The 25183-nt window shown below is 48.1% G+C and overlaps 1 protein-coding gene across 1 annotated transcript in view; it reads left to right on the top strand.

The window, feature by feature from the left end:
* Nucleotides 1-253: 253 nt before the first annotated feature.
* CLSTN2 (calsyntenin 2) overlaps nucleotides 254-25183 on the top strand; it is a 157130-nt gene continuing 132200 nt past the window's right edge. The window contains exon 1 of the mRNA XM_036267466.1: nucleotides 254-403. Coding sequence (XP_036123359.1) covers nucleotides 254-403 — 150 coding nt within the window. The remainder of the gene's footprint in view (nucleotides 404-25183) is intronic.

Here is a 25183-nt window from a genome sequence, read left to right as displayed (position 1 = left end):
GAGAAATGCATCTAGAACTTTAGAATTACACATCTTAGGAACTCTTTCACTTCCACCATCTGCATTTGTTTTGTGTCAGTGTTCTGTGCTGTTTGTGTTTTGAACTGGGAAGGTTGCGGGTGCCGTAGCATTTTTAATGCATGAAGTTCCTGAAGGTTTTACTGTAGTCCTGGCTCTGTCGCTTAGTACATCTGTGGCACTGGGCGCAGGCGGAAGCCTCTCTGAGCCTCGGCCCTTCCTTGGGAAAGCGGAAATGGCAGTGATCGCCTGCTGGGGCGCTGGATTAAATCAGGTGGGCCGGAAGTTCCGAGTGCAGGGCCTGGGGCAGAGCACGTGCTGGGGCTGTCGTTACTTCCGTCTGGGTGGCCGAGGCGAGGCCGTCGGGCGCACGAGCATCGCTAGGGTGAGGAAGGAGGGACAGCCTCGCCCTCCAGACCCTGCAGCCTAAACCATGGAGGGCCTCGGAGCTGCCGGCTCGTTCCTTTTGGGAAAACAAATCAGGGAAAGGCTGACAAAGGCAGAAACGTGTAAATATGTGAAACTCATTACCCACGTTGGAGGGGAGACGGGCCACCAGGGAAAAGGAAAAAGATACACCCATGGGAGTGCTCAACACATGTCCACTGATCGCCCGAGTGGGCCAGTCACTCAAGGCCGCCGGGGGCGCGGACAGGGACACGACTTAGCCCCAGGGTGCGGCGGCCAACAAGGCCTCCCTGACCAGGCGCTGGCTGATCTGAAGGGCGAGCAGTGTGCTCAGTTGAGGGACTCTTTTTGCCCTCCAGCGCCTTTCTTTCCTGCCTCACTCTGCCCTCACCTCTGGCTTCCAGCTGGTTCAGCCAGTGGGGCCTGGGAGGAGCTCAGGGGAAGGAGGGGGAGTAATGAGTGGGTTAGTCTCTGCCCTGGCACCCTCCCTGCTTGGCCACTGCAGGCTGGATGTGACCGTGACCAAGGGTCAGAGGTGCTGTCAGGTGGCCCCAACCTCACAGCCTCTGAAACTGCTTCCTCCCCATCACCTAGACCCAGGGCTGGTGTTTGTGTCCCCAGCTCCTGCCCCACCCCGTGGTTTCTCTACACCTGAACCTCACCTACGTGAACAGTCTCTTTGCCCGTCTCTCCTGCTTCCCTCCGGGACTGGGGCTGGTTACAGGTAGAGATTAAACAGAGGCAGGTAAGAGGAACCCACCACATGGGGAAAGACCAGAACTGGAGGTAGGACCCGCAAGTCCTTCCACATGGACAGCTGGCGAGTGGGGACACCGGAGAAGAAGGCAGGGACCCCACAACAGAGGGGCTTTAGTGCTAAGCAAAAAAAAAGGAACTTATTTGAAGGCAAATGCTCACCACTAAAGGATTCTAAATGCTGACTGGTGTGATCAGCTGGATCTATAGAAGGAACCGTCTGGCCGTCTTCTGGAGGGTGGGCTGGGAGCCAGAGCGGAGCCGGGACACCGGGCAGGACGCTACCACAGCACTCCAGGCGAGAGACGACGAGGACACGCCAGAGGCACCTTGTCCGATACCGAGAGGTAGGGTTCTAGGAGTAATTACATGGTGGGTGGTAATCCCACGTTTATCGAGATATTACAGATAAAGGCAGATGCTGAGAGAGAATGAATACTTCACAGTGCTGTGGCGCAGCTGTTCCCGAAGGGGGCACTGAAGGAAGAGCCACATCGAAAATGCGCTGGCGCCACTCCCATGACCAGCAGCACCCACTTGGTCTGGCTCACTCACAGTCTTCCTTCCAGACCCCTGCAGCAGTGCCTGGCACAGGGTCCCCGTCACCTCCCCGAATGCAGGGGGTCGTCTGCAAGGAGCAGAGAAGGAAAACACTTCAAGGTCAGACTCCAGACCTGCACCTTAGGAGCTGGGGGTCGCTTACCTCTTGCTGAACTTCCCCGACCCTCTGCATTGTCAGCTGTGAAGGACATCTATGCCAGCTTGTGGTGAGAGCTAAAGGAGCGAATTCGTAGATAGCACACCGGGCATGGGATTGGCCCTCAGCACATGCTGCTGTAGGAGCGTCCAGCGGAGGCTGCAGCGGACAGGATTGCCTCCTGGAGGAGAAGCTCCAAGGGACGGAAGCTGGCCCAGAGGTCGATGGCTTTGGAGGATGCACAGAGGAGGTAGGGCCTCTGTGGCTCCATGAGGACAGGCTCAGATGCGGGACAGCCCAGGAGAAGGACAGGAGCCACCGTGGACAGAGGAAACCACGTTTGGGAGCAGGAAGGATGGGACACAGCCATCCAGACCCTACTGGAGGACACAGCCTTTAGCCTGAATGGAGCCCACTCCTCGGGGTGTCAGAGCCAGGCGTTCTCATCTCTCCTGCTGGTTCCAAGTTGTCATTAATATTCGGCGGTCCTTGTCTCAAGCGATGTGTAAAGCCCCCCACATGATCCATGGGAGCCCTCGAAAAGCGCACAGGCACCCAGCACAGACCCAGGTCTCTCCCTCCGCCTGTCTTGCCTGTAATAAGAAAGCAGGGAGCTGTCCTCTCTCTCCAGAGTGCCCACCGCCTGCTGTTCATTTACTGTGGGAATTTCAGAATTGTATTTTACAGCGTCACCATGCAACGATTTTCTCTCAGTGTTCTGTGACAGCTTTAAGTGCAAGTAATCCGGAAAGCAGTTAGAAAGGTGGGTGACATGTTCCTGTACCATAACCCAGGGTAGCCCGCCTCCCTCATCGCCAGTACATAATGGAGGCATTGTAACCGACAATTTATTCTTCTCGAGGACAGCGTGGACGAGGGCGAGGGCTTGCCACCCTTTCTGGGTCACAGTGCCCACCTCAAACAGAGATTCAGTAGCAGTTTTTAGGTAAGTGAATGTATTGCTGGCTAGATTATGGCTGCTCAGTTAGCAATCATTTGAGTGAAGAAGAAGAATTAGTAAATTCAACAGCTGAAGTCTAGGCACTTGATTAGAGCCTGCTGTTTCATTGTCTTGTGTAAAATGCATCAGCAGCCATTGTCAGTCAGTCTTGAGCCAGGGAACGATATCTCCATGTCACAAGTCTTCATGAACTTCATACCTGTGTTTCGGAGCAGGCAGAGAGGGTGCTCGCTACAGGGCTTGTCCGCCCCTGACATCACCAGTCCAGCCCGGGGCAGCAGAAACTAGCGGTGCTGCTCCTCGCGGACCGTCCGCAGGTGGACAGTGCCCTGCTCGGCCAGTGTGCTTGCTGTCCTTTTGGCTCAGAAACCAAATCTGATCCGTTGACATGTCTGAGTTGCACTGCCCAATGTGGTTTCGTTTTGTTAGATTTTAATATTTCTAGACATTGATTGGCTTTCAATGTTGAAAAATCTGGAGATTTCACATAAACAAAAATCTGAAGAGGCCAACATGAGTCCTCAGTTTCTGCTTGGCCACAATTAGTGGGAGCCAAATAACAGCCCCCCAGCTGTGGACACAGCGTCCACCCTCCCGTGGCCACAGCGTCCTCCACACGTCTGTGGCTCAGCCTGCTCCCTCGCCTCGCTCCTCAGCCTTGCGTTCGCTCCCGGCGCCCAGATCCCTGGCTGCAGCCTTGAAGGAGCCAGCCTGTGGGGCGCACTGGAGCCCCGACATGGGCAGTGCCACGCACAGCAGAGAGTAGGTCCCCTGCAAGTTGTTTCTGGGGATCATTTTGTGTTACAGAGGTGTAAAATGATCAAAATATGAGACATAATTATCGTGGAAATTATTAAGGATTATTTCCATGGGATTTTGGGGTCGTGTCTGTGGCCTGCGAGTCCCCTGCTCAGGGAGGGTTGACTTCCATAACTTGTCCAGAAGCACTTCCTGTCAGTCATGAGGACCAACCAAGGTGGGTTACAGGAGACTGGGTGTGAACAGATTGTGTAAAGGGGCCTGAGGGGGGCCCAGGGCAGGCCTCTCAACCCTGGCTCGCAGTAGAATGCATGGCCTGAGCCCACCCCTCACCCCCAGAGCTGATTCAGTTGCTGCCAAGTGAGCCCTTTACCAGCCTGTGGAAAAGCTCCTTGTGGTGATTCTCAAGGGCAGTCAAGGTGGAGCATCACTGGTCCCAAGGAAGTCTGTCTTCTGAAGTCAGTTACCATGGGACTGAAGTACAGTTCTGGACTGAGCGCTTGGGGCCTCTTCCTGCCCCCCCAGACCCAAGACCCAAGGTGGCTTCGGGCTCACTTGTACCCTTCACCCAGCACAGGGCCTGGCATATGGTAGATGCTCAGAATATACCGATGGCAGGGAGGGAGGGAGGAGAGAAGTTCCCATGGAAAGCTTGTAACCCACGTGGGCACTTCTAGACTATGGCTGTTGTGTCAGGTTTGAAGGAAGAGGGAGGAAACCCAGTGTAACCGAGAGCACTTCATTTACCCAGCATGCCCTCTGAGCCCTTGAGAGGAGAGCGTGAGTGGGAAGTACACACAGCTGAAAAGAGAGAGCCTCCGGGCTGACAGAAGAACAGAGACGGACATACCTCGTTTTATTGCACTTTACTTTATTGCACTTCAAGATGTTGCATTTTTTATGATTTGAAGACAAGACCTTCCACCTGCAAAACAACTACAGCTTTGTTTATTGGGAGACTCACTTTATTGCAGTGGTCTAGAACTGAACCTGCGATATGTCCAAGCTATGCTCATGCACAGGCAGGTCAAGAATGAGCTGACTTCTGGGAGCTGAATGACTATTTCAAATAGTCTCCCAGCAGGGGCCATGCTGGACCCACGGGCACGTGACGTTTCTTCCATCGGAATCCCAGCACCACAACCCCCCTCAACCAGACACACCCTCCACACCCACCGCCAGCCACTCAGCTGGGAAAGCCAAGTGACTCTACGTATCAAATACCATCTGAAAGTCTGCACTTTCCACACGTGTGGGTCTCATAAAAATTTAAACACCTGCTAAGTGAAGACAACACCTTTTGCCGTCTTTCTGGCAGACCGCTTCTTCAGGGACTTTCTCACTTCTCAGAGGCAACACATTTCACCGGCAGTTTCCCTGGCACGGAAGCTGCTAAAAGCTGAAGGGAGGCAGGTAAGGGGTGCCCCCTAGGAGCCCGGCAGGGACCTCCGGAGCCAGGGATCCGAGGCTTCGGGAAGCAGAGGGGTCAGGTCCGCAGCCGCATGGAGGTTGATCTCTGAAGACAAGGGCTGGCTGGGCCTGAAAGACATGGCCCTGGAAGGTTCTTGCGAAAACATCTCTTTCGAGGAGCACAGAGGAAACGGCTGGAACAGGGCGTGAAGGTGTGGCAGACGAGGGGCTGTCATGCATCAAGGAGCAGGCATGTGCCAGGCATGTGTATACAGAAGCTGGATCCCAGGCCTCCCCCGTCTTTGATGTAAATGAAACCTTCACACCAGTAACTAGTAACATGCTATGAACATCCATGTTTATAACTTTCAGGCTGTTCATGACATTGGCATGATGTGGGCTGCAGACCATGTGAAATCCTGAAGTTCCAGAAAGTCTCATATGAGCTAACTGGGTCATCCCACATCCCTCTTGTTGAATTGTGCCCCCCCCCCCCCAATTCTTTCACTCAGGTCTCCTAATCCCTCCTACCTGCAAACATGACCTTATTTGGGAATAGGTTCTTTGCAGATGTGATTATGAAGATGAGGTCAAACAGGAGCAGAGTGGGCCCTAGTGCAACATGACTGTGTCCTTACAAAGAGGGGACTTTTGGACACAGATACACACAAACGGAGAACACCATGTGAAGGCGAAGGGAGAGACTGGGGTGATGCCAGCCAACCACCAAAGGCTCAGAGAGAGGCATGGACAGATCCTTCCCCATAACCCTCAGAAAAAAACAACTCTGCCGATTCCTTGCTCTCAGACTTCTAGTTTCCAGAACTGGATGGATACATTTCTGTTGTTTCGGCCAGCCTGTCTGTGGGACAACCTGAGTAAACTAACATGCTCTCCAGCCCCGGCTTTCATCAGCACCACCAAGCGCTCCCTGGGACCCTCCTGTCCACCCCGCCCTGCCTGCCCTCCAGTTCACCACCTGTGTCCGGGCAGGTGGAGCCCAGCCCAAGGTCAGGCGACAGCGTCAGCATCCGTCCCGCAATGTGATCCCTCCTAAAGAAAGCCTGAGACAGAAAATTATATATGTATTTTCAGCAAGTAACTGCAACTCGGTGAGATTGTAGGACGAGCCTAGGGCCGCACATCAGCCAAGTAACACGTGTTCAGCAAATCTGTGGTCACTTGGTGTCACCAACTGTCATGCAATAAAATCCCCCTGCACCCAAGAGATTCTGTTCTAGATGCAAGCGAGGGCACGGTGAGGCTGAGCACGACCCTCAGAGCACAGGCAGCTCCTGGGACATGCAGGTGAGCTGGCTACTTGACCGTCCTCCCGAAAAGTTCTCCATGAAGCTCTAGTTACATGAGATACTCCACAGAAAGACAGACCCAAGATTGCGTGGTCTTGGAAACAAGGGTTCTCTCGGGAGTTCACAATACATATGAGTACATTTAAAGGCTCTCAGAAGTCTTGCAGTTAAGAAACCTGTTTTTCACTCCGCATTTTCCAAACATAGGAGCCCTAAAGGGGAACTGTCAGTGTGTATGACATCTATTAAGAAATGGCAAAACATACTCCAGCCAAGATGGTCATAATACTATTTCAACATTGATAATATGAGTTAATCCCATTGGGATTTTGAGGACTGTTGTTCCTTATTCTTGGGAGAAGCTCAGCTCAGCCATCAGGGAAATATGACCTCGTCTCCCTACTCCTCCATGAGTACCTGGCACAAAAACACGGCAGTGTTGACAAGTAGGTTTCCAGATGACAACGATCCGCTTTCTGCGTCACTGCACTGCCACGAAAGGTCTGCCTGAGTTCTGTGCTCTTCCGAGCTGTCTGTCACACTGAGAGGAGACTCTGTCCCTCCTCCCTCCGCTGAGGCTGTGGGGCTGCCAGTGGGGTGCAGAGCCACCCTTAGGGGAAAGAGCTCTCCAAGTGCGCAGGGCACAGCAATCAGTGCCGTTGGCTCAGGAGGGAGATAACTCTATTTTAGGGCAAAGGAGCAGTCATTCTGACCTACATACACCGTCACTCGTGAGGTTCTAACAGCGAGAACGTCAGGGAGACATAATGGTCTCTGTGAAGGGAGGTGAGTCTGCCTTCCCTGTCACTAGGAAGAAAGGGGTCGCAGCAAGTTGGCTCGAGGCTCCCTGGCAGCTCGGGAGCACTGGGCCCCTTGTTCCCGTCCAGCTCTTTCCCCTCTGCGCCCCTGCTGCTTCTCCTACAGAGCAGACTCACCCATCACCAGACGCCTGCGACTGCAGGGGTGCCTCAGGCGTCTTCCCACTGGCTTTCACATCACAGCCTCTTGTGAGCGGCCTGTAATATTTACTGTTTAACTCGGTGCCTTAGATCCTATGGCAAAAGGGAGGTTGATTAACTTGCCTGTTCTATGCTTTTGCTCGGGTCTTTCCAGACTCCTCCTCCTCCTCGATATCATCTCCTCCTCCTCCTCCTCCTCCTCCTCCTCCTCCTCCTCCTCTCTAGACCATCCAAATACTGCCATTCCTCCATAACCCAACTGAAGTTTCCCCATCCTGCCTGGTGTGTCTTCACAGAGTGATTTCTGCTAAGACCTACTTGTAAATTAGCCTTCCTTTCATGTCTTGTTAACTACTTTTTGTAGGTATCTTTTTTTCCCAAATGAGCATATCTATTGTATGTTTGTTTGCTAGTTCATCCATTTCTATTCTTTGGGTTTGTGGGTTCTTTGGAAATACTAATAAAACTGATCCTCTCCTGCTAAGGATGATCACGTTAAAAAGAAGATATAACCTATAGCAGGAATGAAACAAAACAGACATCAAATGTTACATGATAATAAAATGGCATTACAAATGACTATGGCCATACACTTGAAAATGTAACTGACGGAAACAAATTTCTAAAAATACAACTTTTCGAACTGATGCGAAAAGAAATGGAAAACCTAAATGATCCTATAATCAATCCTTCGGTAAACAGAACCAGTCCTTTTTCATGGTCAGATACCTGTTCTCTTTGACCATGCTGGGAGCTCCTTGGCAGCATCACAGTGTATCTCGGTATCATCTGGATGGTGTCGGTGTCAGACCCTTTGCAGTACTGGTGAGGACCGGGAGAAGGAGGCCAGCAGCTCCCAGACAACGCTGTCACCTCAGTGATCTCCTCTGGCCATGCCAGCCCAACCCAGGGCCTCGTGCGCTCTGCAGAATCTGCACAGAGAGGCGAGGCCTTCAGCCTTTTGGCCCCTTTCCCCTCTCTGGGAGCCAGGCTGGTGGTTCTGAATCTCGATGCTCTGACCCTCCACGGGCTGTGTTCGCGGCCGCTGCTCCTCGCTGCTCACTGATGGGGCTGAGGCTGACCGAGAGCGCCGAGCTGGCTCGGTTTTCATTCGGGTGCATTACGGAAGCTGGGAGGGGCACACGGAAGGGGACAGGGTAGAAGGGGACAGGGCAGAAGGGGACAGGGTAGAAGGGGACAGGGTAGAAGGGGAAGGAAGGACACATGTCCTGCTCTCCAGTTCGTGGGGTTCTCTATTCAGAGGACATTTGCTGGGGACTCTTGCCCTGGAAAGGCAGCCTGTGCCCCACGGTGACGGTCTTGCCCAGAAAGGCCCTGGCTTCCTTGTTCACAGAGACTCGAGCCTTTGGCATATGCCCGGGGCACAGATAAGCTCTATCTTCTTATCCATTTTCTTTTATTGACTGCTTTTTCTAGTTTTATAGTTTCTAGATTATATTCTTTCAGTATTCACTTTGCTCTTTTGTTTCCTGTATTTTAACTGTTCCCAGCTGATGTACCATTTAATGACTTCTTAAATCTCACATTAACTTGTACCCATGGCTTATATTTTATCTGGTTCTCTCATCATAGTCAACTTTTATTTTGAGCTTTGTTTTCATGTTGTTCCTTTTTATTTTAGCCTTATTATTTGCCTTGTGTGCTGCTTTAAATGACTTCTGTCTTGATTTATCTTGTTGTTGATGGCATACTAAGATTCTTTTGTCTTTTATGCTCCTTAATTACAAAACGGCAAGTGTGAGGCCGAGTGGTGAAGGAGCGGTGGTGAGGACTGTCCAGTGTTGTAGAAGGGACATGTGAGGGGCCAGAACAGGACGCCCCTCCACTAACTCCACACGATGAAGGCGTGTTGGAAGGATACAGGCACGCAGCAAAGACATGGCGTGCAATAAGGATGCTCAAGTCCCATTAGAAATGGGAAATTATCACCGGCAGCTACCTTCTCCATGTGTCTCTCCCTCTCGGGTCCCTTGTTTCTTCCTTCCTGCTTCCCTGTCGCACATACCCTCTCCAAGCAGTTGAAGTCCGCCTTCCCCAGGCCCGCCTCCCCGCCAACCCGGTGCACGCCTGGGGTCCAGCAGCTACCACTGTCTAACTGACTCCGCCACTGTTACCGGTTCCAAATGCCAGGGACAGGGGGTCGCGCTGGGCAGTTCAGCTTGGCTCTGTTTGTAACTTCCAACCCTCATCCCACCCTCAGCAGCGTTAGCCATCAGGATGGCAGCCAGTGGCACTAACCGCTGCACCCTCTAGGCTGCAGCAGGCACGCTTCCTAACCAAGGGCAGTAACGGACAGGGAAGGAAGGGGGGCTGGATGCTTTCCTCCTTCCAAATGATCCTGCAGCGGCGTTATAACCTCCTCCCGAAGATGCCCCTCCCTTCTGCATCGTCCTCCTCTCTCTTATTTATTCAATTAAGTAGAAACTGGCCAGTATACCAATTCCCCTTCCCAAGGAGTAAACCCTTCATGAATTTTGCTTTTAAATTCTGGAACAACGTTGTTTTTTTGTCACATCACATTCTAGACGGTCCCTGGGAGGAGTTGTGCTATAAATCCGGTGTCTTTCTGACTAGACAATGCCAGGACATGGGGCAAGATTTGCCAATAGGAGAGCAGTGTCTTGGTTTCATTGAAATTAGCCGCGATGGTATTTGCAGCATTCCCATCAGGCTCCTGGGAAGGAGGCACAATGAAAGGTCTGGCAGCTGGGTTGGGGACCCTTCTTCTACCAACCTGTCTTGATGAGGTCTGAAGGCTGCCAGGGCTCACATTTCGCCAGCTGGACTTCGAGGAAGGAGCATCTCTTGCTGTGATTGCTCCCTTATTCCTTTCTGCTGGTAGCAGATCCATATGAGAATTACTCTGGATGGCACGTAGTAGATGCTCAGGAAACACTTGATCAAGGAACTGCTGAGCCATCTGACCCTAATGGAGAAATGGAATGAATATCTGCACATATCTATTGTGTTCCGGGCATCATACACCCTTGTACAAAGCCGGTGCTTGCAACCTTCCAGACTCAATGGAATTTCCCCAAAGGCTAAGAGTTTTCTGCTGAAACTTGGAAAGTTGGGGCTTGAAATGCAGTAACTTTAACCTGTGTATCTGTCATTGGACCTATACTGTTCGCCAGAGACCTGAGACCCAGGCTTTCTCACTGGCACTAGGACTCTATGGCCATTTGAAAATGACTCTGGGAAAAGCAGGGTTGGCGGGGTGGGGGGATGAGGGGGTTGAGGATCCATCAGGAAGGACTTCTTTAGAGAGTGGTACCCAGAAGGAACATGAGCGTGGGGATCAGACAGATTGTGTCTATAGCCTAAGGGTCACCTACGGGCTGTGTGGCCTTGGGTGAGTCTCATAACCTCTCTGAGCCCTGATTTATTTTTCTCTAAAATTTGGTAAAATAACTAGCTCTCCAGAGTGTAGCCAAAATTAAGTGTGCTAATATGCGTGAAATGCCACATCGAGTGCTTGATTATAGATGGCTTTACCCTTCCCTGGACCATCCAATCCATGTGACACATCACAGTCTGAGCCTGGCTGCTACCTGCTGAAATGTGCTTGAGGCCTGGAGTCTTCAGTGGTCATTGCTGGCTGTCAGCACTAGACTAGCCACTGGGCCTTCCCTGCGACAGCACCTTCGGTTCCATTTCCGCCCGCTATCTGGAGGGCGAGGTGCTCACTGAGAAGCCCCAAAGGGCCCCATATTCTGGAGGAGTGAAGAGGCAGAGATGAGTCACTCTCTCCTTCCCTCGCTGCTGGGTGTCTGCCAGCAGGAGCAGGGACCGTCTCATCTGGCAGGCAGGCGCCTGCGGCTTCTTGCTGCCAGTGTCAGGTGTCCGCCTGGCCCGCACACAAGCAGATGGTCTCTGGATCATATGGAGAGGGATGTGCTCCCAGCATGCCAAGGGGCTGATCCCCGGGAGGTCAGTCACTGTGCAGGCTACTAAGAGGTGGAAGGAGTAGCTCATTGGCTGAGACGTACTGAGGGTCACAGAACAGATCCATCTCCAGGGAGGTGCACATTAGAGTATGGAGAGGGGGAAATGAGAGGCTGCATTTTTTTTTTTTTCCTTTTTTGTTCAGATAGAGTGGGAGGGAGAGAGAGGAAGAGAGAGAGAGAGAGAAACATCGACGTGAAAGGGACACATCGAGTGGCTGCCACCCACACAACCAACCAGGGCCGGGGACAAACTGCAACCGAGGTACATGCCCTTAGCGGGAACCGAACCCGGGTCTCTCTGGACCGCAGGCTGATGTTCTAACCACTGAGAATACCGACCAGGGTGGGAGGCTGCATTTTTTAAGCCAAATAGCAAAACGTAATAAGAACTTTGAAACGTTCATCCTGTTTGACTCAATATTTCCACTTCCAGGAATATTTGCCAGGGATTTTTTTTTCCATTTTTTGTTTATGAAACTGTTTATTTCAGTGCTATTTATGTTGGACACTGGCTAAATATGTTTACCATATCCATAGAATGAAACATTATGCAGCCATTAAAAGCAACTGTCGGAAAAAGTCTTTAATAAGCTCTAAAATGCTCATACAGTAAGAAACAGCAGGACAGACTTGTACATAAGGCGTCATCTCTGCTGTTCAGAAACAGTTTACTAAGAGGATTGAAGGCAAATATGCCTGAAAGTTACTGTTGGTTGTTTCCCAGAAAGAAGGCTACCATTCTTTTTTACCTTGTTATATTTCTAAATTTTATCTGCTGAGCATAAAGATAAAACTTGAAAATGAAACAGTAAAGCCAAGAGATACCAGTACGAGCGATGCCAAACCTAAAGAAATAGACTCGAGTAACGGAATTTCCGGCGCCACCAGGAAGCGTTGGCTGCAAGAGGAGCTATCTTGTGCCTACTGTGTGCCGGGACAGTGGTCTCTGCACCTGACTGTTGAGCCCGCTCCGACAGTGCTGGGCTCTGGGGACAGCCAGAAATGTTTGTGAGGGGCATCTGGGAGCACGCACCTGCCACAGAGCCAGGGGTCCCCTCAGACCCAGTCCCTATTCTCAAGCCCTGGTGGAGAGGGAGCAGGGCCCCCTCTGTTTCCTGGGGAGACCACATGGTGTGTCCTGTGTGTCCTGAGACTTGTCCAGCCAGGAGTAAATTGGATACTTATCAGATTGGCTCCCTCAAAGGACAACACATAACAATGAAATAATGGCAGGTTTATTTATAGTCCTTTGGTTAAAATCCTTGAGAATTCCTTTTATGAATTCTGCAGTTTCTCTAAGTTTTAGAAACATTGACAAGAATTTGTGTCCTCAAGAAAATTTGGTTAGAGGCATGAAACCTAGTTATGCACCTTGAAGAACCTCTGGAGGGTCTTTCCTAGTGACCCCAGCTGCTCAACCTGCCCCCCAAAAACCCACGCTGTCTGCCCCCACTGGCCGGGCCTCTGTGGCTGACTGGTGCCTAGTGCTTCATTTATTTGACAAGCACACTCTGAGCTCCACTGTGTGCTGGGCCCCTGTCTGAGCAGGACGCAGAGGAGACCATCCCTCACTGGGCTGGGTGTCCCTGCCAAGGTCTTTGCTCCCTCTTCATCCCTGTAGTTCCAGTCGGGACTGAGGTGGGCTTGCAGGGCAGCTGAGGAGAAGTGTGGCCATGGCTTTGCAGCCCAGAGGTAGCGTGTCTGCCTCAGGTTTGGTTTCTCTGGTCGTTTCTGTCGCCTTAACAACGTACCACAAACTGGGTGGCTTAGAACAATACAGTTGTGTGTGACTGTGAAAGCTTGAACCCCAGCTCAGAGGGCGGCAGGGCACGCTGTCCCTGATGCACTAGGGGAGGGTCCCTCTGGCACCTGCTGGTGCTCCTGGCCTTGCCTGGCTGTGGCTGCATCAGCCCAGTCACATGCATCTTCACACTGTCACCACTCTGTGCACGTCTGCCCCTGGGCCCGAAGCTCCCCCTTTTACGGGGACACCATCACATTGTATTAGAGCTCACCTCGTTTCAACCTGGTTACCTCGTTAAAGACCCCACCTTGAAATCAGGGCACATCCTGAAGTTAGGACTTCAAGATATCATTTTCAAAGGGACTCAGTTCAACCCCACACTGAGTGTGGGGCCTTGGGAATCACACAGCCTCTCTGCACCTCGGCCACGTCCTAGTCTGTAAAAGGAGAATACCTGACTTGAAGGTCATTGTGAGGTCTGAGTGAGGTAATGTGTGTGAAGCCTGGGACCAGGCTCCTGGCTCATCCTAGGTGACTTCTCATCGTTGTTGTCAAGCTAGCAGCTCCTGGCCACATAGTTCTGCGCTCAGGGAGAGTCTTGGCCTGAGCCAGCCAGGCTGACGTGGTGTCCCCAGCAAGAGCACATTGCCAGGCACAGCGCCGGTGGTGTATCAGTTCCTGAGCTGAACAGTCGGCAGTGTCACAGCAGCCTCCTTTGCCATGAGCCCTGCTGGATACAAAACAGCAAGAGGGCTTCAGAAAATACATTTGGGGTCAGATTAGAAGGCCTCGAATTGGAAAACACAGTGTGTCCGTCCCTACCTCTCCGACACTTTTCACGCCACTGATATCATGTCACTGTGTTCAGAATTCCTTTTTGTTCCATAAAAAGACTGGCACCCTCCTACCTCAGGGCCACAGTGTTTCTTCTACCCGAAATGCACTGCGCAGCTAACCTCCACCCTGCTTCCCATTCCCAATTTGTCTAATTTCATTCCTTACTTACCCACTTTCCCTTCTCCCAGTTAGTGTCCTGTTCACACCCTTCCTGACATTTAACCCACGTGCAACCACAGCTTCAGAATTGTGCTTATTCATTGGCTATTTGCCTCTCCCACTGGACCAGGTCCCGGACGAGAGGGTCCCATCAGCTTTCGCCTCTGTGGGCTACCCCCACCCAGCTCGGATCCTGCACGCGGGGCTGCGAGGGGCTGTTCTGCAGGTAGCTAATAGGTACAAACAGTCACTATTTTCCCATACAAGTGTGGCTCCACAAAGCTGAAGGGGGCTGATCATCAGGGGAAAATGAATGACTCAGAGTCTCTGCTTTCAACTGAGTAACATTTAATCAATGTGATTTGTCACGGAAGTCAGTTCATTTTCATGGAAGTTGACAGGCTCCCTGCAGCCTGCACCGTATCTGTTTGTGCCCATGGGTTGTGTTCTACCTAATGCCTTTTGGGGCTCGGGTTAGTGGGGTAACCCAGCTAGAACCAGCCTTCCATGAAGGAGTGGTATCAATGAAAGAGGAAACCCCAGAGGCTGCTATTCCTTGCCTTCAGGCATTTGTCTTCAAGCATGTGCTCTGTGAGAACAGTGCGAGGATTCTGTTCCCTCAGGAGAAGGGAAGAAACGCCAACTCAAAGGATTAGGGGTTAGCTCCTATGTGACAGCCAGGTGACCAGGAAATGAGTTCAACAGCTCAGAGATGTCACCATAGCCAAATTTCCAGGCATCGTTGAGCTCGGTGCACTTTGACGCTGTGAAGGTCAGGCCAAGCTAGAGAGATTGGGCTTTCGACCCTAACAGAGAATCACATTCTGGAGAAAGTGAGAGTAGCCACAGTGTGGTCTTTAAAATAGATCCTGTCACAGCAAATGGAAGAGGCTGGATGTGAGAGCACATTGTAGAGCTGTTTCACTAAACTAATGATTAGATCATGTCACTGCAGCTGCATCAGCCATTTGAAAGTTTGAAAGAAAGAAATCAGTTTTGATGTCCAGGATGGATAATCAGTAATTTACTGTCTGCATTTTTCCAGAGAGGACAGCGGGTAAATTAACACTGTGACATTTGGGCTGGTTCAAGAGACACAAGGAAGAGCACAGTAAATACGGAAGGTCTTCTTGTCTTCCTGATGAACTCCTAAGCATCCTTCCAGCCCAACTTAGATGCCTCCTCCTCCAGGCAGCCTTCCTGAGTTGGTTAATCTCCTCTCTATTATACTTACCATACTCTGTTTTAATTAGATGAACACCTGTCTGTCTCCTCACTATGAGGGTAACACTTTCAAACTAGAAACAGTACACAAACATTGCCTTCCCCGTGTGGTAGACTGTGTTATTTTTCAAACTATAGTAACAGTTAAAGTCTTCTTCCTAAGTAATTTAAAGTAAACACTAGCAAATCTAGTTAAAATTATGAAGTAAAAATATTACAAGTCTTCCTCCATTATAGCCAAAATCACAAAAAAGATCCTTAAAAAACTGAAGGTTGAGAAATGTCAAAGTGAAAACTCGGCAGCTTCTCTGGTCTAAACCCCCACTCCCACCCCTGGTACTGTGTCCCCTACGCCCCCTCCTGAGGAAACATCGGCTGGGAGGCCAGCGATGCACTTCCCCTTCCTCCACTAGCTCTGCGTGTCTGCTCCGTAACAGATGCTCACTAATTATTCCTAATATCCTAAGTAAATGAGTGTGGTTGGCTGGGAGAATAACGAGTGTCAAAAGATATAAGTGGTTACATTTTAAGCTTATCATGGAAGTTCGAGGCCAAATACCATTTGCCAGTCAGGAGCAGGGTGAAAAACGGCTACTGATCAATTTGTGCAGAAACATGCAATGACTTCCCAAGTCGATAACAAACGGGCAGTTCTGAGGAGCTGCAGAAATGACTTCTCTGTCACTTTCATTTTTCTGACGAATGCAGAGTGTTGGATCTCACTGGGGATAATATAATTATGTGACCTTCGCTGCTGGGAGCCAGGGAATTAAATTCTCCTGGATCTTCTACAAATACCCCCTGCAGAGGCTGGCATTCCATCTGTCTTTCCTTTGCCAGGGAGCTTACACAGCGACCGCCATCCACATATGTTTTGCATGGGAAGTGAGAAGCAAGCTCAGGGGTGTTTACTGCACAGCGGATGGATCCTGAGGCTGTAATTCATCTTGCCTGGGCCCAAGGGGGAAATGAAGCATCCTATGAGCATCGCTGGTCCTTGTGAGTCACAGTAGGCAAATGAGAGCCAAAGCAAGGTAGTGATAACGCAAACATCCACGTGCGGCGAAGGGAAATGTCCAAGCAGAGTTTGGCTTTGCCGGAAATGGGTTACAGTGAGAAAGCATTAGCTCCTGACACGCAAGGCCCGGGTAATCCACAGCTCTTTCAAATTATTTCCTGTAAAGTTGGAAGCAGCCAACCTTTCCCGTTCGCACCGGCGCTGGGAATGCCTTGGCCCGCGGCTCTCGGCCGGGGAGCACGCCTGGTCCCACCGCTGCGTTCCTGCTCCAGCCCCCTCCTTCCAGAAGAACGCTTTCATTTCGCCCCAGAACTGGAGAGCGAAGCCGAGCAAGCGGGGACTTACAAGTCTTAATTATCCGCCTCGGCCTTTTCTTCAGGAACCTAACATTGATTTTCAAATTTCTCTTCTGAGTTTGATTTAACATTTTAATCTGCATGCCTTCTGTGGGGGCTTTGGCCGGCGGGACTGGTGACAAGGAAATGAAGAATTAGCCAGCCACAGCGCAGGTGCTTGTTATCAGCCAGCAGTCCCGGCTTTAATGAGAGCCCCCAGGGGTGGCCCGGCCCGTGTGGAAGAAGGCCCTTCATCTCCCTCTCACCTTGATCAGAATGAAATCTGGAGTCACGCCTGACAGGCAGCGGCCTCTGAACTTTTGTTTTAAACTCTGAAGCTGTCCCCTGAGAGGCTGACTTATTAGCTCCAGGAATTGATAGAACAGTAAAAGAGTCCATATACTTCTGTAATATTGATTGGGCTGCCATTTCTTTCTTCTGCAGCTCAAAATATGGATTTTCCTGACACTTCCCTTAACTTGAATAAAACATTTAAAATATGTCTTGGCCCCTTTGGGGTTCCCCACCTGAACATTTGGGAACTTCAGTACAACATATGGATTAGGGACCGAACCTGTCGGGGAGTGGAAGTGTGCGGGCTGTGTACCTGCGCGTGTCCATCGATTTCCTCCTCGCCGAACAGGGAGGCAGACTGGTGTGGAGTGTGAGCACCAGAGCCGAGAAAACGGGGCCAGGTCCCACTGTGACCATGAGCAAGTCATTCAGTTGCCCTGCTCCTAGGCTGACTCATCCATCAAACGGGGTGAATAACCCCTAGCAGCGGGATTGTTGGCAGGGTGAGAGACGGTGCAGGTCGTGTGCCCAGTGATCGGCGGTGAACTTGGGAAGGACAGAGCAGTGTGTTCAGCTCAGGAGAAGTGAGCCATGGGATGAACTCTGGGATGGCATCAGACGTAAAAGGAGCCCTGGGACCTGGAAGGACAGCCCACCAGAGATGGCTCACTGGACAGGGTCCTAGAGCAAGCGGGGGTCTGGGGCAGGGGCTGAACAGACCTTCAAATGAGGCTGGTTGAACAAAATAGGGATTGATAGCTAGCAAAGAGAAGCCTGGAGGTGAGGTCCTCGTGATGCCCTTGTTGGGATCTTTTCGACACCAAATGGTGACCTTCTTTGAGGCTCTTTCTCTCCTGGGAAGTCAAAATCAGAAGAAAATGAGGCAGTTTCCGTTTGAAGGTGCTACCACTGATGTTAGCCATTGTCATCATGCCCTGTGCATCACACAAAGCGCTTTGTGCACTTCCCCTTGTGGATTTCCAACTTCACGGCAGCTCAGTATAGCAGGATTTGTTATTATTCCCATGTTCTGAATGAGGAAGTTAAGGTTTAGAGAATGCATTTTGGCCATGGTCACAGTGAGGAATGTGGGAGCTGGTACTGGAGGCCAAGGCATTCTGATTCCAACGACTCTGGTCTTAACTATTATACCATACTCCTTTTGCATGGATTGAGACTCTATTTCATAGCATCCAACATTTCCTGAGCACCTCTATTAAGTCAGGCCTTGAGAGAGGCAGTAAAGTCAGGGAGGTGAGTAAGTAGGGACTTTTGCCTCGAAAGCTCTACTGGAAAAAAAGATGCGTGGACACCACCGGCAATCCTGGAAGAAAAGTGCAAGGAGGCAGAGGAACACCGGGCAAGGGGGGGCACCGAAGGGGGGCTCCAAAGAGTGATGCCCATCTCAGCTTGAGAAGCCAGCACAGGCTTCTCAAAGGACATTCTGTTAAACTGGGTTTTGAAGCTTGCGTAGGAGTTCTAGTAGATATAAGGGAGAGTTTTTTGTTAGTTGATCAAGAACAACTAGGAGGGCTCACGTCTGAGGCACCAAAGGCCATCGTACTGCTTACCCACCTCTCAAGGGACCGTTTGTAAGACTTTCTGTTTCCACAGGTTCCTGCTTACAGATAAACTCCAAAAGCCTGCTTATTAGGGTGTTTTTTTCCCCTCCTTAATTCTAGATTTAAAAACCTTACGCATTGAGTGCCAGTTGGCCCCCTGATGTTCTAACCTTCAAGCATCGGTTTCAGAGCACAGTTCTCTGCCTGAGGAGGCCCTCGCCAGGCGGGCCCGGAGCTGCCAGATGGACACACACACTTTCCCAGAATGCTAATTCTACTCAACCATGCAAGTGGAGACCACAGCGTTTCATACTAAAAGCTATTTAGATATTTTTCAGAGTGAATTGCAAAATTAACATGACTCTTAAGAAATAAAATATTCACTTTCTTAGAAACGTCACAGTTGACAAGGGCCATTTTTTGGCATAGCAAGTCCTTCTCCATCACCAGGTGACAAAGAAATGGCTAAATGGGCCCAGGAGTAAGACTGCCCGTTTCCGGCCAGAATAACTCTTGTGGTCAATCCTTTGCCTGTTCAGACGCTGAACCCCCATATTCTCCCTGTAGAAGGGACCAGGGCGCACCCCCTGGTGTATAATCCTGTAGTGTCTGCTCCGTCACTAAGACGAGCGCCACAGTTGCTTCTCACGCTTCACTGGCCGTGGCGGGACTCTTACAGCGGTTTAATGTCTTCCTTGAAATTAAAATAATGGGAGACTCAAGCATAAGAACCCACTGTAGGCCGTGCCGAGCCATAAAACGGTGCTGCTAAGAGAGTACAGCAGCGAGAAATCATGGGTGATGTGAAGGAAGCAAAATAAATATCAGCTGGGTTTTTAATTAACCGCCTCTAAATAATGAAAATGAGCAAATAAGACTCACTTTAGTAGCAAACTGCCATCATGAGTTGAGTGTTCCTGCTGATGGATAGCAGGGCATCTTCGCGGGAGATGTGTACGTCAGGCCGCGGCTCCCAGCATCTCCTGGAGACCACGTACCTGTTAGCCTGCTTGCTTTGGCCCTGGTGGGCTGTGTCTTGGCCTACAGGAAGGGACCATGTGAAAAAGCCAGACACACTGCTTTCTGCCCTGCCTCTAGATTCCTATCATAATAATTACTCGTATACTACTGAGAAGACACCGTGATAAGAGGTGGTTCTGAAGTCAGGGAGATCTGAATTTAAATGTTGCCTTGTGATTACTCTGTGACACTGGGAAAGTTTCTTAGCCTCTCTGTGCTCTAGTCTCCTCATCTGTATAATGGGAGAAAACTTGGTACTTGCAGAAAGAGTTACTCTAAAGCCATCGGCACCTGGCTTAAAATAAACACTCAAGAAAGGCAAGGAGCAAAATAAACACTATTAAATGGCAAGAGCAGTTTTCTTGCCTTGTTCCTATTTTTGGAACAAAGGATTTAATATTTCACTGTTAGTATAATAGCTGTATGTTTACCACAGATGCTCATTATCAGCCTAAACAGGTTTCCTTCTATTTCTAGTTTGCTGGAAGATTTTATTATGTATGGGTGTTGAATTTTGGCAAATTTTTTTTTACACCTATTAAAATGACCATATGGTTTTTCTCCTTTATCCTGTTAATACAGTGAATTACACTAAATCTTGCATTTCTGGGATAAATTCTACTTAGTCATAATCCTTTATATAAAGTTGGATTAAATTTGCTAATACATTAAGAATTTTTGTGTCTATATTCATGACAGATAGAGGTCTGTAATTTTTTTTACTTATAATATCTCTATCGAGTTTTGCTATTTGAGTTACACCAGCCTCTTAAAAAGCCTCCTTCTCTGCCCTGGCCAGTGTGGCTCAGTTAGTTGGAGCATCATTCTGTACACCAAAGGGTGGAAGGTTCAATTTCTGGTCAGGGCACATACCTAGGCTGGGGTGTGTACGGAAGGCAACCAGTCGACGTTCTCTCACCTCTCTCTCTCTCTCTCTCTCTCTCGTTCTTTCTCTCTCTCTTTTCTCTCTCTCGCCCCCCCCCCTCTAAAACCAATAAGCATATCATCAAGTGAGAATTTTTTTTAAAAGCCTCCTCTATTTTTTAAGACCAAATTATATATGATTGGTGTTAGTTCTTCTTTGGATGTATGATAGAACTCACCAATGAAACAGTCTGTTCCTGGAATTTCATTTGTGGGGAGATTTTTTAATAAAAAATTCAAATTCTTTAATGTAAGATTTAAATACAATAATCAATAGTGTTTTTAATCTACTTATTTTCCTAGCTTCTTGATTTTAGATATTTTTTTCTTTTACAATATATGCATTCAAAGCTATAAGTTTCTAAGCACTGATTTATCTGCACCCACAGATGTTTGTATCGTATCATCCTCAGTTCCAGTTAGTTACTAATATCCCTTTCAACTTCTTCTGATTCGTGTATTGTTTCAATAATTTCTAAATATCTGGGGTTTCTCCAGGTCTCTTATTGTTCAATGTTATTGATTTCCAGTTGCATTCCATGGAGGTCAGAGAATACACTCCAGCACCTCAGCCTTTTTAAAGGATTAGGACTCGTTTTATGACCCAGCGTGTGGTCTCTGCGAACATGGCACGTGAGGCTGAAGTGATATGTATTCTGCAGTCGGATGTAGTGTTCTATAAATATCACTTAGGACAAAGCCTTCCATAGTGTTTTTTAGATTACCTATGACTTTATTGATTGTTTTTTGTCTTGTTCTATCAATGACTAAAATTCTCCTACTATGATAGTGGAATTGTCTATTTCTCCCTTTAATTCTGTCCATTTTTGTTCCTGTGTTTTGAGGCTTTAAAATTAGGTGCATATTCTTTTATGATTTCTATCTCTTCCCTTTCTAATGATCAAATGCCTTTTTTAGTAGTACTTTTTGTTTTGACATCAATTTCACCTGATTTGACTGCTCTAGCCTTCTTGTGCTTACAATTTGTATCAGATATCTTTCTCACTTTTTTTTTTTTAACATATCTGTGTTTTTATACTAGGAGTACATCCCTTGTAGACAGCACACATATAAAGTCATTCCCCAAATTATGATATTTTGGTCAACAGTGGACCACATATACAAAGGTGGTCCCACAAGACTATAACTTAGCTGAAAAATTCTTATTTCCTGGTGATACCATAGCCATCGTGATGTCATAGAGAAACACATTACTCACATGTTTGTGGTCATGCTGGTATAAACAAACCTACTGGGCTGCCAGTAATATAAAAGTATAGCACATACAATAATATATGCAATACATAATACTTGATAATGTTTAGATATGTTTAGATGCATAAATGTCATTGTGTTACAGTTGCCTACAGTATTGAGTATGGTAACAAGTTTGCAACCTAGGAGCAATAGGTGTGCATATATACCTATCACCTATGTAGGCTGTGTAGTAGGCTATACCAGCTAGGTTGTATAAGTATAGTTTATGGTGTTTGCATAATGATAAAATCACCCAAAAAAGCATTTCTCAGAACATATCCCTGTCCTTAAGCGACGCATGACTGTAGTTGGCTCTTGTGTTTTTATCTATTCTGACAATCTCTGCATTTTTATTGAAATGTTTAATGCTGTTATTGATATGGTTGAATTTAGATCTACCATTTTATTATTCGTTTTTTTCTTTAACCTCTGGTGCTTGTTTCTCTGTTGCTCCTTTCCTGCCTTCTTTGGGATTGTTTGAATATTCTTAGGAATTTCACTTTATCTGTAGTTCTTAGCTATATATTTTTTTTTTTTCACTTTTTAAATGGTTACGTGCTCTCTATGTATCCACAAATGTTCCATCTCCCTAGAATTGGTATTGTACTACTTTGTACAAACTGCAGAATCCCTGGAACCGTAGAGGTCCTTACCACCCCTCTCCCGCCATCCTTTATGCTACCCTGGTCACATGTATTATTACTGTACATATTCTAAGCCCCGCGGACAATGTTGTACTTTTATTTTAAACTGGCATATGTAGTTTTAAAAATTAAAAGAGGAAAGTAACCTTTTAGACCTACCTACATTCCTAGAATTTCTGATGGTCTCCCTTCATCCCTGAAGTCCCATTTTTCCCCAATATCATTTCTCTTTCACCAGAAAACAAATTCCTTTAGGGTGTCTTGTAGTCCCAGTCTAGTAGAGATGAACAAAAATGTCTTCACAGCACCTTCCTTCTGAAGGCTATGTTTTCTTGTTATAGAATTTTGGGCTGATAGTTTTTTCTTTTTTCTTATAGTCGTTTAAAGATGTTCCATTGTCTTCTAGCTTCCGTGGTTTGTAATCAGCTCAGTCACTTGAGTTACTGTTCCCCTGTATAAAATGTCATTTGTCTATGGCTGCTTTCTCTTTAACTTTGGCTGTTATGTGCACGGGTGTGGTTTCCCCTATATTTATTCCTCTTTACTGGCTTCTTGAATATATAAATATATGTCTTTTACCAAAATTAGAAACGTTTTCAGCCATTATTTCTTTAAATATTATTTAAGTAAATATTATTGCCTCTTTCTTCCTCTCCTTCTTTTCTGAGATGCCAGTTTCCTATTATGTAAAACTTTTTGATATCTGTATTTATATTTCACATAATTTATAGCTGAAAAAAATTGATCTGCATGCCCAAACATATTCAAAAGTTTTCCAGTAACTGGATTATCAGTTCTTAAATTTACATTTAAAATTATTAAATTAAATTGAATTAAAAATCCATGTCCTGTCACATTAAGCCACATTTCAAGTGTTCCAGAGCCATAATTTGGCTGGTGGCTTCCACACTGACAGGTTCCAGAGTATAGCATCTGACGCGTCATCCTTCAAAGGGAAAGTCCTCTGTGCCTATCTGGGTTCCTAGACACTGCAGATGGAAAAGAACTCGGAATGGAGTAGAGAAAAATAAATACTTTTTGAAGTTACAGAGAGGACAAGTGAAGAGTCAGGCTTTGGATCTAGGTTCACCTGACCCTCGGGCGCTGACCTGTACCACCTTGCACCACGTTAGGAGCACTGACGCACCGTTGTAAAGAGAAAGACAGGACCGTGTTCACAGATGGTATGAGCCAACCTGTCTGGGGCAGGGTCTTGTCTCAGCAGAGTTATTGGGCTGAACCTTCTTCCTTCTGGCAGCTACAGCCTCCCCTGGTGGCTACATGACAGCGAACCACTGATTCTGCAAGTATTTCGGGCTAGATGGACTGCTCCGTCATCGTGTGTGTTCTCACAACGCCCAGCAGACACCTGGTGCAGCCTTTGCAGCACTTTATTGCACTCAACTCTCTGTCCATCTGCCTCCTTCTCCTGTCTGTGAAGACAGGTCTCTGATTTGCCCAAATCTCCATCCCCTGGCCAGGCAGGTCAGCCGTGCAGAGATGCAGGTGGTTCTTACTACAGGTTTAAATAAGTGCCTGGGCCATCGGAAGTGCTCAGTAAATGTGAGCAGTGGTTGGTATTATAAATTATTACTCACTTTTTTTTTTTCACCATATTATCTATGCCCAGGGAAGGTTTGCTGAGTGAATGATAAATACGGAACATTTTTGTGCCTGAAGTCCTTCAACTCCTGACTGTCAGGCACCCTCAAGATGGAACGATCGCCCAACATGTCTTCAAGCTCTGCCTGACCCAGTTGTGGCTAGCTGAGCATATACATTAGTTGTTACATCATTTATTCATTTAGCAAATGTTGCCAAAGAATGAAAAGTGCATTGTCTTCGTTAGTTTTTCAGCAACATAATAACTGGGCTGTGTTCATCTTCCAAAGGGAGGGAAATTTTGATTTCAGCATAAAGCTTTAGGAAAATGACTTCTTAAATGAAAGAGTTGTTTTTTTATTTTGCTCAATGCTAACTAGGCAGAAAGCCATAAATGGTGCCACCCTCCCCCTCCCTTTTGGTTTCTAAGAGAAACAAGCTAAGTTGCCAATATGCATCTTGTGACTGCAGGCTTGAAGGCAGACTTATTCTAACAATAAAAAGTAGATAGATCTTTATACTTCCCAGAGCTCTTCCTCATTCCGTGTGTTATTGCAGCCTCATGGCACATTTGTGATCAGGTGCTATATATTCTCCGTTGTAATGAACCACGAAGGTCACGCAGCCCAGAAAAGAGGAGCTGGGACTGAGATTAAGGCCGTCTGCTTGCCACATCGAGGACAGTCCGAGATCTCCCTGCCACGCAGACATGTGAGGGAACAGCCAAAGTGACAATCCACTGAGTCTTTTCCTTTAGCTTTCTATTTCTGGAAATTTTAAGTTTGTATTTAAAGTGAAAGGGCTTAAAATCAACTTTTATTTTTTAAGTATAGATTTTTTTTTGCTTCTTTTTAATAAAATTACTTTATATGAATATGAGAGAGAAAGAGGAGGGAGAGGTAGAGCGAGAGAAACATCCATCTGCTGCCTCCTACACGCCCCCTACTGGGGGTCGGGCCTGCAACCTGGGCATGTGCCCTGACGGGGCCTCTCGGTGCACAGGATGATGCTCAACCAACTGAGCCACATCGGCCAGGACTTAAGTACAGGTTTATTTCTAAGTTCAGCCCTAATTTGCTGTTCTGAGCATGATTACCTCTTGATGTGATTAGCGTCGTCCTTTCCCATTTTGTTCTACCCAAGGTGGCTGCTGATGACTCTGTGTGGAGGTACAGAGTACATGTTTAAAGACTCATCTGCCCAGCCCTCTGGCAGTGTGGCCAGTGTCCACCGCATGCTGTTTGTGAACTGAGGAGCACAGAGTGCGCCCTGAAAGCAGATGGTGTCATCCTCCATGTGGAGGGACCTCGCCAATCT

This window comes from Molossus molossus, unplaced genomic scaffold (assembly GCF_014108415.1).
Source record: "Molossus molossus isolate mMolMol1 unplaced genomic scaffold, mMolMol1.p scaffold_m16_p_18, whole genome shotgun sequence".
Classification (NCBI taxonomy): Eukaryota; Metazoa; Chordata; class Mammalia; order Chiroptera; family Molossidae; genus Molossus; species Molossus molossus.
The sequence above is the reverse complement of the archived record's forward strand: the minus strand, read 5'-3'. Positions and strand labels throughout refer to the sequence as shown.